The sequence below is a fragment of the Charadrius vociferus genome, unplaced genomic scaffold (assembly GCF_000708025.1).
Source record: "Charadrius vociferus isolate BGI_N301 unplaced genomic scaffold, ASM70802v2 scaffold13, whole genome shotgun sequence".
Lineage (NCBI taxonomy): Eukaryota > Metazoa > Chordata > Aves > Charadriiformes > Charadriidae > Charadrius > Charadrius vociferus.
In genome coordinates, this window is record NW_009647763.1 from 537,383 (window position 1) to 550,085 (window position 12,703).

General features: G+C 39.0%; 1 protein-coding gene across 1 annotated transcript in view; it reads left to right on the forward strand.

The window, feature by feature from the left end:
- Window positions 1–1,326: 1,326 nt before the first annotated feature.
- Window positions 1,327–12,703, forward strand: part of PDE7B (phosphodiesterase 7B) — a 176,016-nt gene continuing 164,639 nt past the window's right edge. The window contains exon 1 of the mRNA XM_009882281.1: window positions 1,327–1,436. Coding sequence (XP_009880583.1) covers window positions 1,416–1,436 — 21 coding nt within the window. The 5' untranslated portion in view covers window positions 1,327–1,415. The remainder of the gene's footprint in view (window positions 1,437–12,703) is intronic.

Sequence of the window (12,703 nt, forward strand, 5' to 3'; positions counted from 1 at the left end):
CCTATCCACTTTCAAAAGCACTTCTATGTGTTTTAAAATTAAATGTTAGACTGTTAAGGCTTTTTAGGAATGAACTGTGCCTCATAAACCAGTCTCTTTGAAAGGAATCCCTGGAAGAGCAAATCAATAAAATTAAAATGATGAAGATAAATAAACAGTTATCATTGTCAACTGACCTCCTATCAATTATCTTGTGCTGTTGTGGCCTCTGGTGCCCATGCTAATTGACCTTGACACATGTTCCTTGTTTTTTGAAGCTTCAGCTGCATAGCTTCTCTGTTGACAAAGATGCAGTGCTACAGGAAGGCAGGTTTTGCCATTGCCTCTCTCCTTTTGACGTGGACTTTGGTATGAAATAAAACCCTGTGTGGTGGTCCACAGCAAAGCTCATAGGCAAGCATGGCTGCGCTGCAATCCGCTGGTGGAACGGGTGTTTGCAGGGAGCAGGAGACCTTAAGGGTGACTGCATCGGTGACTGACACGGGAATGAAAAAAGTTTGCTAATTTGCAGTCTAGCTAGTGCTGACTGATAAAGGGATGTGTACAGTAGTCTCAGTCTTATCTCTTTTGCCAGGTTTACACTGGCGTGACACCACTGAATTTAGAGAAGCAGTTCCTGATTTACTTCAGGGCAAGGGCAGACTCGGGTCTGATTTTGCACCACAACCCATAGAGATAATATCTCTCACTAGGAAACATATTTGGTATATTTAAGAACACTTCAATACATATATATATATATATATAAGCATACTTACAGCCTTTCCCCATTTTGTGAGGATATTTTGGATCTTTCTGGTACCTCTCATTATAAAATCTTCCTAAGCTAAAACCAGGACTGATAAAATATGACTCTGCTTTCTTTTGAGCAGGGGACCCTGCCTAAATCACTGCCACATTCTTCCCACAGTAGCCGTTTAAAATTAATAGCACATGCGGAGGAAAAACTAAACCCTTTGACGTCACTCCTGAAATGAGGAAACATAAACAGAAAAGGCTTCACTCCACGGAGCTGAGCGTGCGGACGCGGATTGGTCCGCTCTCCCGCGCCCGTGGCGGTTGACAGCACCTCCCAGCCCTGCACGGCCTTCGGCTGGCTGACACAGGCAGCCAGACTGCAGCAAGCTCAGCTCTACCCCAGCCCTTACCCTGGCAGAAAAGTGCACTCTCTTCCCGAGCCTTTTCGCTTCTTAAGGTGGTTTTATTGGCTGGGTTGGGGGACTTGGGGAGGTTTTCTTTTCTTTTTTCCTTTTCTTTTTTTTTTTTTGATTTTTTTTTTTTTGCTGTTGTTACTTAATTCTATTCCTAATCCTGGATGCAGTTACTGGATTCTGCAGTACAAGTCTTCATGAACAAGCTGCACCGCTTAGAGATTTCACGGCATTCAAAGGTCACAGAACTGCCACTATGGTTAAATGTCTTGTTTAATGGTTGAGGTATGTACAGCAAATCTAAGAGGCAGCATGATTATTTTTGAAGGGGAACTAAAATTGTGAGGGGGAGAGGGAGATAATACTATTATTTGGTGGAAAAGATTTTTACTGGTGATTGTTACTACAGCAACCGGTTTTTGAATTTCCTCCCTTTTTCTCTTTATTCAAACTAGATGAAAATTTTAACTTATGTTGATTTAACCATTTGATGGCGGAAGAAGATTGCAGAAAGAATCTGTTATTGTAGTCCTTTCTGACCCCAGTGAGGAAAGTGTGATTGCTTTTTCTGTGTCTTTTCCTACTGCTCTGTGTAAGGAGAGGAGACCTGGGACTTGGCTGGCTTAGATGAAGGGAGAAGAAATCAGAAACTCGTTCTTATCCTGAGGGGGCTGCGAGTTTGTCTGAGAGTTAGAGCAGAGAGAGAAAGAGTTGGAAATAAACAGATCAAGCAGAAAACAGTATCAGCCTCATTTTTAGGAGTGCATGTACCACATCATTTTTTTTTTTACTCCATGCTAAGATTGCTTTACTTGATTTGGGTTCAGAAGTTCAAAATTAAGAAGCAGCCTGCACTTCGACTTACAAGCAGATCCTCAGTGGGATGGGAGGGAGCTGATTGTCTTATATCAACACCAGGTTTTGGATAGCTTTTGCTACTTAAACAGAGAAAAGTGGAAATTTGCTTGGAAGTTGAAGTAATGTAGCCTGACGTCTGTTTGATGGCATATAGGTTCAATTCATATTTGAGCTAGTGATCTGACTTGAATGAGTATTGCAGCATTACAGTGAACAGTGTGTGCTGCAGGAAACGAAAGCAACTGCTGGCATAAAACTAACATTGTTTTCAGGAGTGTGATTCTAAAACACAAGAGGAGGAGCCACTTGTCAGAGCTCGTGTGTGTGTGTGTGTGTGTGAGCGGTTGTGAAAATAATTTCAGCCAACACAGCCGATTTCTGTTGTTAATTGCATTAATATACAGGTATGCTCAATGACTGGCAATCTTCATATTTTCCCAGTTTGTGAAATGAGACTTTTTACAGCTCTGTTTGAGATGTTGCTGTCGATAAAAACCTTCTGCAATTTGAAAATCTTCTAGTTTAACTTTAAAAACGATGCCTGAAAAACCAATTTGTATAACAAGGAAGAGAACGTGAGCACACCTACCTCAAGCAATGCACCTCAAAGGGTTACAAAAATTAACTACACTAGGCTGAAGCATGCTAGCTTAAGGACTGCAAAAATATTAGCTCTGAAATGCAGAGGATGTGCTATGTGCTGTGAATGGACAATTGCTAGTCTGCAGTGCCTAGTGGGAAAACAAGGACTTTGTGTATTGCAAATGCATAACTGCAGCTCCTCCATTTCCTTTGCTGTATCTTCACTGATGACTGCAGATACAAAGAGGCTTGTCACTGATAAACTCTTTAGTGCCCCGTCTCTTTGGAGATACTTGATTTTTTTCATGTCATCCGACAAACCAAAGTCAAGCTTCGTTAGTTGAACTGTTATACTGTGATCTGCGTGCCATTCTGTGCTCCCCAGCCCTCCCCAAAGTCTTACTACATGAACTGTCAGACGTTTTCCAAAACTAAAGCACTGCTTCTCTACCCCAAGTTTAGAAAGGTTAATATAGTTTTCGTTAGATGATTAATTGGACTAAGGGGAAGCCTCAGTCTGTAGGGACTATAGCCTGTTCTTTAAGGAACAACCCTGCAACTACATGAAGATAATCAAGTTTCCAAAGGACAATCTGTAAGATATTTGTTTATAATGATTTCCTATAATTAAGTTGTTCACTTCTTTTGACAAATATCTTTTTAGAGAAGCTGAGTTTTTAAGCACTGTAATCTACACTTTGCTGCATCTGTTTTGTAGCAACTACTACTGGTGATACTAATAGTAAATATGTGAAGTGTATTTCAGCTGAGGAAATGACACTGGTTTTCTACTTTAGTAGGGAAAGTTGATCTGCAATGCTTTCTCTGAACATTCTCCACTCAGCATCAAGAACAAAATACAATTTAAGGTTGGCCTCTCTGCAGTGGATGAAAAGTTCACCGACATTTGCAGTCACATTATATCAAAAAAACCTCTGTATTGCAGAAGTTTCATGTGATACGAATGGCTGCTTATTCTGAGTTTATTTCTGTAGGGTGGACAGGAGTTGTCACCAGTGAAGTTCTAGTGATTCCAGCAGAGTAAGACATACTCTACTGAATCTAACCCAATGTATTGCAGATCACTTTTTAAAATTGGGAAATATTTAACTCTGTAAACTAGTATACAAATATGCCATTATAACAGCAGCTGTTTCCTCCCCTTCTTCCCTGTTTATTGTGCTTTTTCCCTTCTGAAACCCAGACCTTTGCTTGCCCTTACCAGACCTCTAGGTAGGTCATTGAAGCAGACTGATTTTTCAGTGTCTTCATTGTTATTACGAAGTATAATTGAGACATTCAATCATATGTAATTCCTTTTCACTCACCCCGTGGTTCTTCTACCAATAGTTAAAGCATGTATTAATGAGAAACAGTTTGAAAATTGATATTTTATGACATATATATGGTTTTCTTGTAATTTTTCAGTCTCATAGGGAAAAAACTTCTCTTGTACTGGTACTTTCCTTTATAGGAGCTATATGAAGCAGAAATGCTAGCTACTAACCAAACCATTACTGTCATTAGACTAAAACCTGACACCTCTTTATTTTATCATAAGAAATATCTAAGACCTAATCTGTGCTGTAATCAAGCTAGATATATGGCCAAAAGCTCTTGATGCAGTTGGGATAACAGAGAAATAAGTCATTTGAGGCAACAAGGAAGACATCCCATGAAAATGAGCATTCTTAGCAGCTCACTATTGTCCATCTTTCCTTCATTTTCATGCTTGAAATTATTATGGCGTTCCATGTGTTTGTCACAGGGTGAAAGTGAAAGGGACACCTGGGGTCCTACCAGCTGCCAGAGCAAAATTAAGTGTTTTGTAATGAAATGATGGCTCAGTATTTCTCCTCCCGCATCCATATTGGGTGGAAGATGGGACACTCTATGTTGGAATTATAGCATTTCATTTTTCTTGTTCCTCAGCCAGAAAACAGGCTTACCCTTGCAGGAGCATCAGTTTTTACACTTTCAATGAAACGTTGGCTTTACATCTAGTATGAAAATTACGCTTTTCAGTCACAAGCTTCAGGATGAGGAACTGACATTTTTTAGAGTTTATACCCTGGGAGCACTGGGACACACAGACGTGCAGCCTAAGTGTCTAAAAGCAGTTCAGAAGTTCTGATGCTTTTTCTTGTCTCTGGCCAACACAAGGTGGATCAATTTAGCCAGCTAAAGATGAACAAAGGTAGCTGAAAAGCTGAGCCACAAAGCTGGGCACCACATATGCAATCAGATGAGGGCAGCTGGTAAGCTTTTTCTGTGGTTTCACAGTAAATGAGTGGAAATCAAATAATGCGTCTTTTGATAGTAGTAGGAATTTGTCAGGTCTGAAGTATTAGCTTTGTGTAAATACTAGAGAGAGAGAATGTATTTGTTGTATTTAAGACAATTTATGTAATTAATTTATAGGCATTTAGAATTCAAAGTCAACTTCTGAAATATTTTTTTTTAGCGAAAAGAATTCTTCTGGATCTTCCTGAAAATTGTTTAGAGCACTTTTTAATTTTATTTTTACTATTATTCTTACTACAGTACCATTCCAAGAAAATTGTGTTAGAAAACAATATTTGAAGCTCTGAACTTACAATTTCTGTTTTCCTGTAACAGACCGTGATTCACAGTGCTCAGATCTGGGCTAGTGATAGCTATCTGTTTTAAAGCCTCCAGTTTTAAAGTAGAAAACTAACAAATCAGAGCCAGATCCGGTAGAGGAGAGAACAGTTCCAGAAGCCAGACATTAGTGGTAAAACGGTAAGTGAAAAGTTTGGAGCAGACATAATTCTTGAAAACAGCAGCCAAATGATTTAAGCATTTCTTTGCACACATTTAATCGTGTGGTGTCTGCAGTCCATTGATGCTGTAATTTTGATATACATTTTTCACTTGTTCTGTTCTTAGAGAGTGAAAAATCTATAGCTATGATTTTATTATGTAAACAGGATTGAACTATAGAAATTAAACTCATGAAAGGGCCCTATTTAGTTTGATTTTCTTATTCCGTTCTCCCACCCAGTGGGAGCTGTGAGTGAGGATGTATGAGAACTCAGTTTAGCTACTTATTTAAGCCACATAGTCTTATGGTGGTATATGATATGCTTCTGCTAGCTTACTACCCAGCCAAATAAGACATCCAGTTTGCCTGGATGGATAAACATAGCTGATGATCTCTCCCTCTTAATAGGTGGGAAGGAGCAGTTAGGGTTCTCCCAGTCACACACAGAGACAAATTTGTTATAGTTTAGCTAAAGAAGAATTGCATGCAGACCCAAATGGCAAGATTTACTTCTCTTTGAGTAGGTTATTTTAAAAATAAGAAACAAATATTTAGAAGAAGATAGTTGCAGAGGGTTTTTTTTTTCTGTAGCTGGTAGGTTTATAGTAGTTACCCACAAAAATTTCTGGTATGAGAAACCTCACCAACTAATATCTGACTATGGCGTGTGTTTATGCCGGCAGTGTAAGGTTTTTAAAAGCAGAGCACAGAATCTCCCATCAAACTAAGTTCAACTAGTTGTCATGGAGGCAGAAAAACACATATGTGGGGCAACTGCTGTCAGGACCTGTATGCAACTCTCTACATGGTTTTTCATAGCAGAGTCTATGATACTAACCCATCTGGATGCAGAAAAGATGTTTTGGAAAGCATGATCATTACCTTTCCAAGAATAAAGTGGGAGGTAGGCATGTTTTGACTTAATATGCAGCAACCTAGAGATGGCTCAGAGAAATATACATCTGTAAAAGTGAAATTAAGAAACCTCAGCTTCAACTAGAGAACTCCGGGAGGATGATACTGAGCTACCGCCTAATCACTTCTATTCCCTTTGGAAATTACCCTTTATTCCTTCTGAAAGAAAGGGTCCATACTCTTACGTTCTTATTCCCTTTCTTTCCTCTTACCCAGCCTTTTTCCCATAGCACACTTCCTGCAGTGCTTGTAACGACTGGCTAAGTTCTGGGGCTTGTCCTAATATGTGGTGGCAGAGCTACCATTAGTGTGCATGGACCCACCCCTTGGAAAGAGAGATGACGATTCCCAGGTAGTTGCTGTGCTTTAGAAATGAACACATACTGCCTTGAAATGCCTTACTACTTTCCCAAGCATTCAGCCGTCACCCAAAAGGCATAGCTATTTTCCCCTTTATGCATGATAATCCTGGTATAGAATGAGAAGTAGGGCCCCTGGTTAGACAGCCCCAGAGGACAGCAACTGCTTAATATTTCTGTAGAAAAAGCACCAGTTTCCATGAGAAACCGAGGGTGTAGCAGTGCTGTGAGCTTTCCCTATGTATGCGGCTGCACACTGAAGTGCACTAAATATGGGCAACATGTGAGGTTTGGTTTTGCCTTTCCCTCAACTTGCCACTTACACTAGGCTTTAAACCTCTGTGGAGGTCTGATAGAATGAGGGCTTGCTGTGTACCAGGCTGGTGGGAAGGAAGAGAAGACCTCACATAGACACCCGGACAGAGATGAAAGCAGATGCATGAGGTCTTCATGGAGAAAACACACTTCTGGCTCTGTGTTAACTGACAACCATGCTGAAACAGGCTACTGCCCCTTTCTGTCTCAAATGCTAGGATATGACTTGGCCATGTTTTACTTGTTCATAGGCATTTCTATTCATACTCTATTTCACAGTGCCATAATATCTGAGTGTCTATTAATAACAATGTTCAAGTGGCATCAGAACGGCCATCATAAATTTAATTAGGCAGTGTATCTCCAGTTTAATCAATATGGTCATTAGAAGACTGTAAGACAGCCAGGAAAACAATAATTAGCCCTGATTAATAAGAGAGAACTTGCACACATCAGCAAAGGAGAGGAGGGAGCTTTGCCTGTTCAAGGCTTGGGAGGAGAGTGAGTTGCGTTCTGCTTTAGCAGATCCAAGGACACTGTTAGTAAAAAACCCACTTGAAAATGCCCTTACAATAGTAAATAAAGGGGAAAATAATATACTGGAGGGAAAGAACTACTATACTGGAAGTATATTTTTTAATTCTAAAATGCTGTTATTTTAAAAAAGCTTCATTTTCTTGAACAAACTGTAAGTGCCAGCTAGAAAGATAAAACTGGAATGTATTTCTTCACCAAGCAAATTCCTCAGGTGCACAGTCGCTTTGTTTTTGTAGGACTGGTTTAAAAAGCAGAACAACTGAAAGATAAAAAGAAGACTCAAAATTGGATCGGTGTGTGAGAGTGTAAAATGGCATGGTTCCACTGAGATTAATAAGACTCCATCAATTTATATCTGTGAAAGATCAGACCCACTGAGCTTGCAGGTTGTATAAGCACTCCTTCTCTTCACCAGTTAGATCGAATTTTAGGCTTATTAGCATTTTGCCATACTTGTTTCATACCAGTTTTCCACAACTTCCTCAGCATTGCGGTACCATTGGGCTGCTTTCGATGGCTCCACAGAAGCTGCAATGCATTCTTTCCCTTCCACCACCCTCAAACCTCCTTTCTCTCCTTCCCTTTCTCAAAAAAAAAAAAAATTATCAGATTTTATTTGAAATCACAACCTCACAGTTAATTTTTAGCTTATGCGCTAACATCTGCAGAACTGTATATATTTGTAATACAGAGGAGGCAGATCTCACTTGTTTTCAGTATAGACCATGATCTGCTTCAATGACACAGCTATGTAAGTAATAATTTTTAAAGCTGAGGAATAACAGGGAAATAGTAATTTTGTTTAGGGATCAACATGTACTGCGTTGTATCACAAGATATTTTTCATGTAGTAAGGCTGTAACATCCTGTCTCTTTGAACTACAAAGCTCTATCTATGATAATAATACCCCCTACCAAAATATAACCTCTGTAATAGTATGGTAACAAAACAAAAACCAGTGCAACATGAGGATGTTGAATGAAGTTCGCGCTATATATCATCATCAAAGCTGATAGAATTGGTCAAGCTTTCGAAAAAGCTCGAGTTCACTTTAGTCTCTAAATGAAATGGCCAGCTCTGAAAAATTGCTGTGCACAAGAGCTTGCCTGGGAAATGTTTTCCCGTTCTACCTCAGACGGAAGTAGCCAACAGCCTGTGGTTAGTGCTCTCAAGAGGGTATGGGAGAATAACATTCAAGTTCCTTCTCTGCTTGTATTGGCTCTCTTAGGGTGGATTACCAGTGCAATGTCCCCCAAGGGTTGAACTCTGTCTCTACGGGGCCTAGGGGACAGAACCCCACGCTGAGCCTCAGCATGGAACCAGAGCTTCTCCACTGCTGAAGTGGCACACGAAGGTTATTTCAGGCAGATGTCCACCTGCGGCTCCAGGAGTTCTGTCCTGGACCTGAAAAACCTTTCTAATGGGTGTTTAGTCCTGATGAGTACCTCCTCCAGAACAGCTTTTGTTCCAACAACTTGTTGATTTTAAGAGGAAAGCCCAGGTGTATTTTGAGGGGAAAAAAAATCTCACTGCTGCTACAGAATTCCCAACTTGCTTGTGAGGACTGAGGGGCATAGAGACCCAGTTGCTTGCTTTGGGTGCCTGCTAGTGGGCAGAGGTGACTGAAAACCTAGTTCCACTCTGGTGACCATTTTGAAAATTCTGCTTAGATCTTTTTTACTTTATTGCACCTGAATTGAAAGCTCAAAAGTCACCAAAGCCTTGAATTTCCAAATCTTTTGGCAATCTTTCTCTCACCCTCCTCCCAATAGGCCTCATACTACCTTTGCTTCTTATTTTGGAAATAAGTGAAAAAAAATAACTGCACTCCATGCTTCGTTTATGTGATAACTACATAGCGCTGAAGAGATTATTTCTTCGTGTTAAGACTTTCTTGTAGTGGTTGCAGTTCTTCAGCTGTGAACCACACTTGCTTTAAAAAGAGTCTTGCACATGCAGCACAGATGTATTATTCTTCTTCTTATCCTTCCCTTTAGGGAGCTTCTCTAGCAGAGTAAAGGAGTATGGGATTCTGTTTGGTTTTTTTATTTTTTGCTTAAACACCATAGCAAGCATTATTTTAAACCCAATAATGTGAGAAAGGGAGGATTATGGTGTTTAAACATGTCAGATGGTCAGAAAGCCTCTCAGCGGGGGCGGGCACCTCACATTCATCTGGACCTCCTAATACGTGACTGCAGCTTGGTCTCACTATATTAGAATCTTTAAATTGATATTCACAATTTAGTTTAAAAACATGCAACGCATCACTTGGCTAATCCTTTTTTAACTTTTAATCACCACTAATGTGAACAAGCCTGAGATGACTTCTGTTGCTTTCTAAGTATTAGTAAAAATTATTTCACATTTCATAAAAGAATAAAGCAAAAAGTATTAATGTCAATCTGTGCAGCTTTTTATGATTACTGATGAAAATTTGTTTGCAAATAAAAACGCTATTCTCTGAAAATATCTCAAAAGGTGCACATGTTTAAAACAGAAAAAAAATAGCAGAGAGGTCTCAGTGCTATGTAGCCACCTTTTAATTGTCATCTGTTGACAGTACTTTGACAGTTGACCTTCTTCAGCTCTGATTTTAGAAGAACTTCAAAGGCCTCTGAGCTACTCAATTTCTAGAGACATTTTCTGAAAGATTTTACTAAAGGGGCATTTCTCCTTTTTCACTCTGTGATCCTTGTTTCCTCCTCTGAGCACTTGTCTAAAAGTTACCTTTTCACCACACTGATTTATAGGTTCTGGCACAGGAACTAATGCTGTTTCTCCTAGTAGCAGGCAGAAAATTAGTCACAATCTGATGTTAACAACTTCTTCATTACCTAAACTGTTTTACACTTTATTAAGTTCAACACGAGCAAATCTAATGTCTTTGAACAAACCAGGGAGTTCTTGTCCACATTGCAAATATAGGAGACAATAATTAATTTATAAAGTCACTATTGTAAGTCAGCCTCTGTGGCAAACTGGGATCTCAGTTGTGATGCCACTGAATTCTGCAGACAAGTGCCACTTGAGTGCAGCAGAGAGAAAAAAATTGTTTTAGCTAATTTACATTAAAAAGTCAAATAGACTAACACTGTCAACATAGTTTCTCTTGCAGTTCCTGTTGGGAGATGAGATTTAACATATCCTACCCTCACATTTGACACCCTACACATTTGTCTGTGCTGGCAACAAATCAGCTGCATGGTAGAGACTGACAGGGTGGTTCTGCGGTATAGGATACCTGTAGATTTCAGCAACAAGGAGATCAGAAAAGCTTTTATGAAGAGTCAGTCCACCACTAGATATTTCTACAAAAATTACCAGTGGTGGTGTAATTTTCAGCTGGTCCCTTAAATTGTCCTCACTGCCTTTCAGAGTCAAGCACCTGCTGAGCACACAGGTGATTTACTAATTAAAGTTCCTCTGCATCTTGCCCTTGAACCTCAGGCAGTGTCCCTGCAGTCCCTCCAGACTGGAAGAGGAGCTCACTGGAAAGTCAGTCTTAAAAGGCAATGGCCTTGGTCTTAGCTCAGGCAGATATGAGATTGAGTCAACCGAAGTTGTGACATTTTTCATGCTTCATACATACCATGGCATCCAGTGTTCTAGAAGAGTCTGGTATAAGAGGATACATTAATGAAAACTATGATTTAGAAAGAGAATGTTTCTGAACATGTTTGTGAATAAAGAAAAAGTTGGGTTTTTTTAAGAGAGGCTTTACAAAGAATTTTTTTGAATCACAGTGTCAAATATGCCACATCAGCCATGCTACAGTAGACTCCAACAAGAGAGTAGGCCGAGTTTTCAAAAGGGTTGGACATTGTAATACACAAAATAGCCAAACAGTTACTGATTATAGTTTTATTGTAATATTAATTTCTATTAAAAATAAAATTAATGCTATTTGCAGTTTGCTAGGAGAGGCAGAGTCATCTTCAGACCACCCTCTACTCTGTAGAGGAATGGAGGATGCATGCTGGGGCAAACATTTTACATCCACCACTGTTCAGAAATATAAAATCATTTTCTCGAACTCATAAGCATATGTGATTTCTTTTTCCTTAAACCCTTGAGCTTTTGCTTAATGCAATATTTACTCTCCTGTCCATATTTTGTACTGCATTCACAGCAGCTGTTTGCGACTTCTGAAAACTTTCAAATTTTTTTCTTTTCTCACTTTTTTTTGAAATTCTCCATTTTTACTTAGAGAGTAGAAAACCAAAGACCAGAAAACTAACTTATCTTATTACTATGTTTAGGGATAAAGAATTTTATATCTAACTAATTTCAACAAAAGTGAAATATCAAAGGAAAGAGAATCTTTTGTTTTCTGATTGTGGGCCATTACAACTACATTGTCCTGAACTCTGAGCAGATCATCACAGAAAGTCGATGCATCATCTTTAGGCAGACTGTAGGCAGGCATAAGGGGAAGGTATATCCTCGGCCATCACAAAACATCGGAAACATTTCTGATTATGATTGATAAGAGAATGAAAGGGAGAAAGGCAAGCAGAGATGGTCTGAGAGACTTTGGATCCCAGATAGGAACATGATATCATGTTCAGACTCATACCAAATGAAATGCTAACCTAGGAAAAATTGTATTGAGCTAAGAGATTATTTAAGGCTATTGCTCTATGTTGCAAAATGTGTTTCAGTACCAGCAGAGGATGAAAATGTTGTATGTAACACATTAGCCAGATCAGTAAGGCTCTTTTAAGTAAGAATTCTCTGTTCCCCACAGATAGAAACTCAGGAAACATAAATGTATTAAAGGCTACTTTGTGGAAATGGCTTCTCTATCTGTGCATATATATCTCTTTTAAGAGTTGGAGATTCAAGCTTTTGTCGCTCCAGATTTTCTAAGTCAGAAAATTATTTTTCATTAACTTAGAAATTATTTAGTCTTTAAATATAATATTTAGGTCTTCTGTTCTCTGTGTATGAATCTAGTTATTTGACTGCAGGACAACCAAACATTTGTACAAACAGTTTAAGTTGACTGAGTCTTCTACTATGGAAATTTGCCCTTTCATAAAAAAAAATAGTTTTTTATAGAAAATTGCTCTGTGTCTTAGGGATCTGGAATTCTTCCTAAACTGAGGATACAATGACTTCAAGCATCTGTTTGATTCTTTTATTTTTTTTTAAATGATAAAAATCAAGGGTTCAGTTCACCTACCATATGCACACT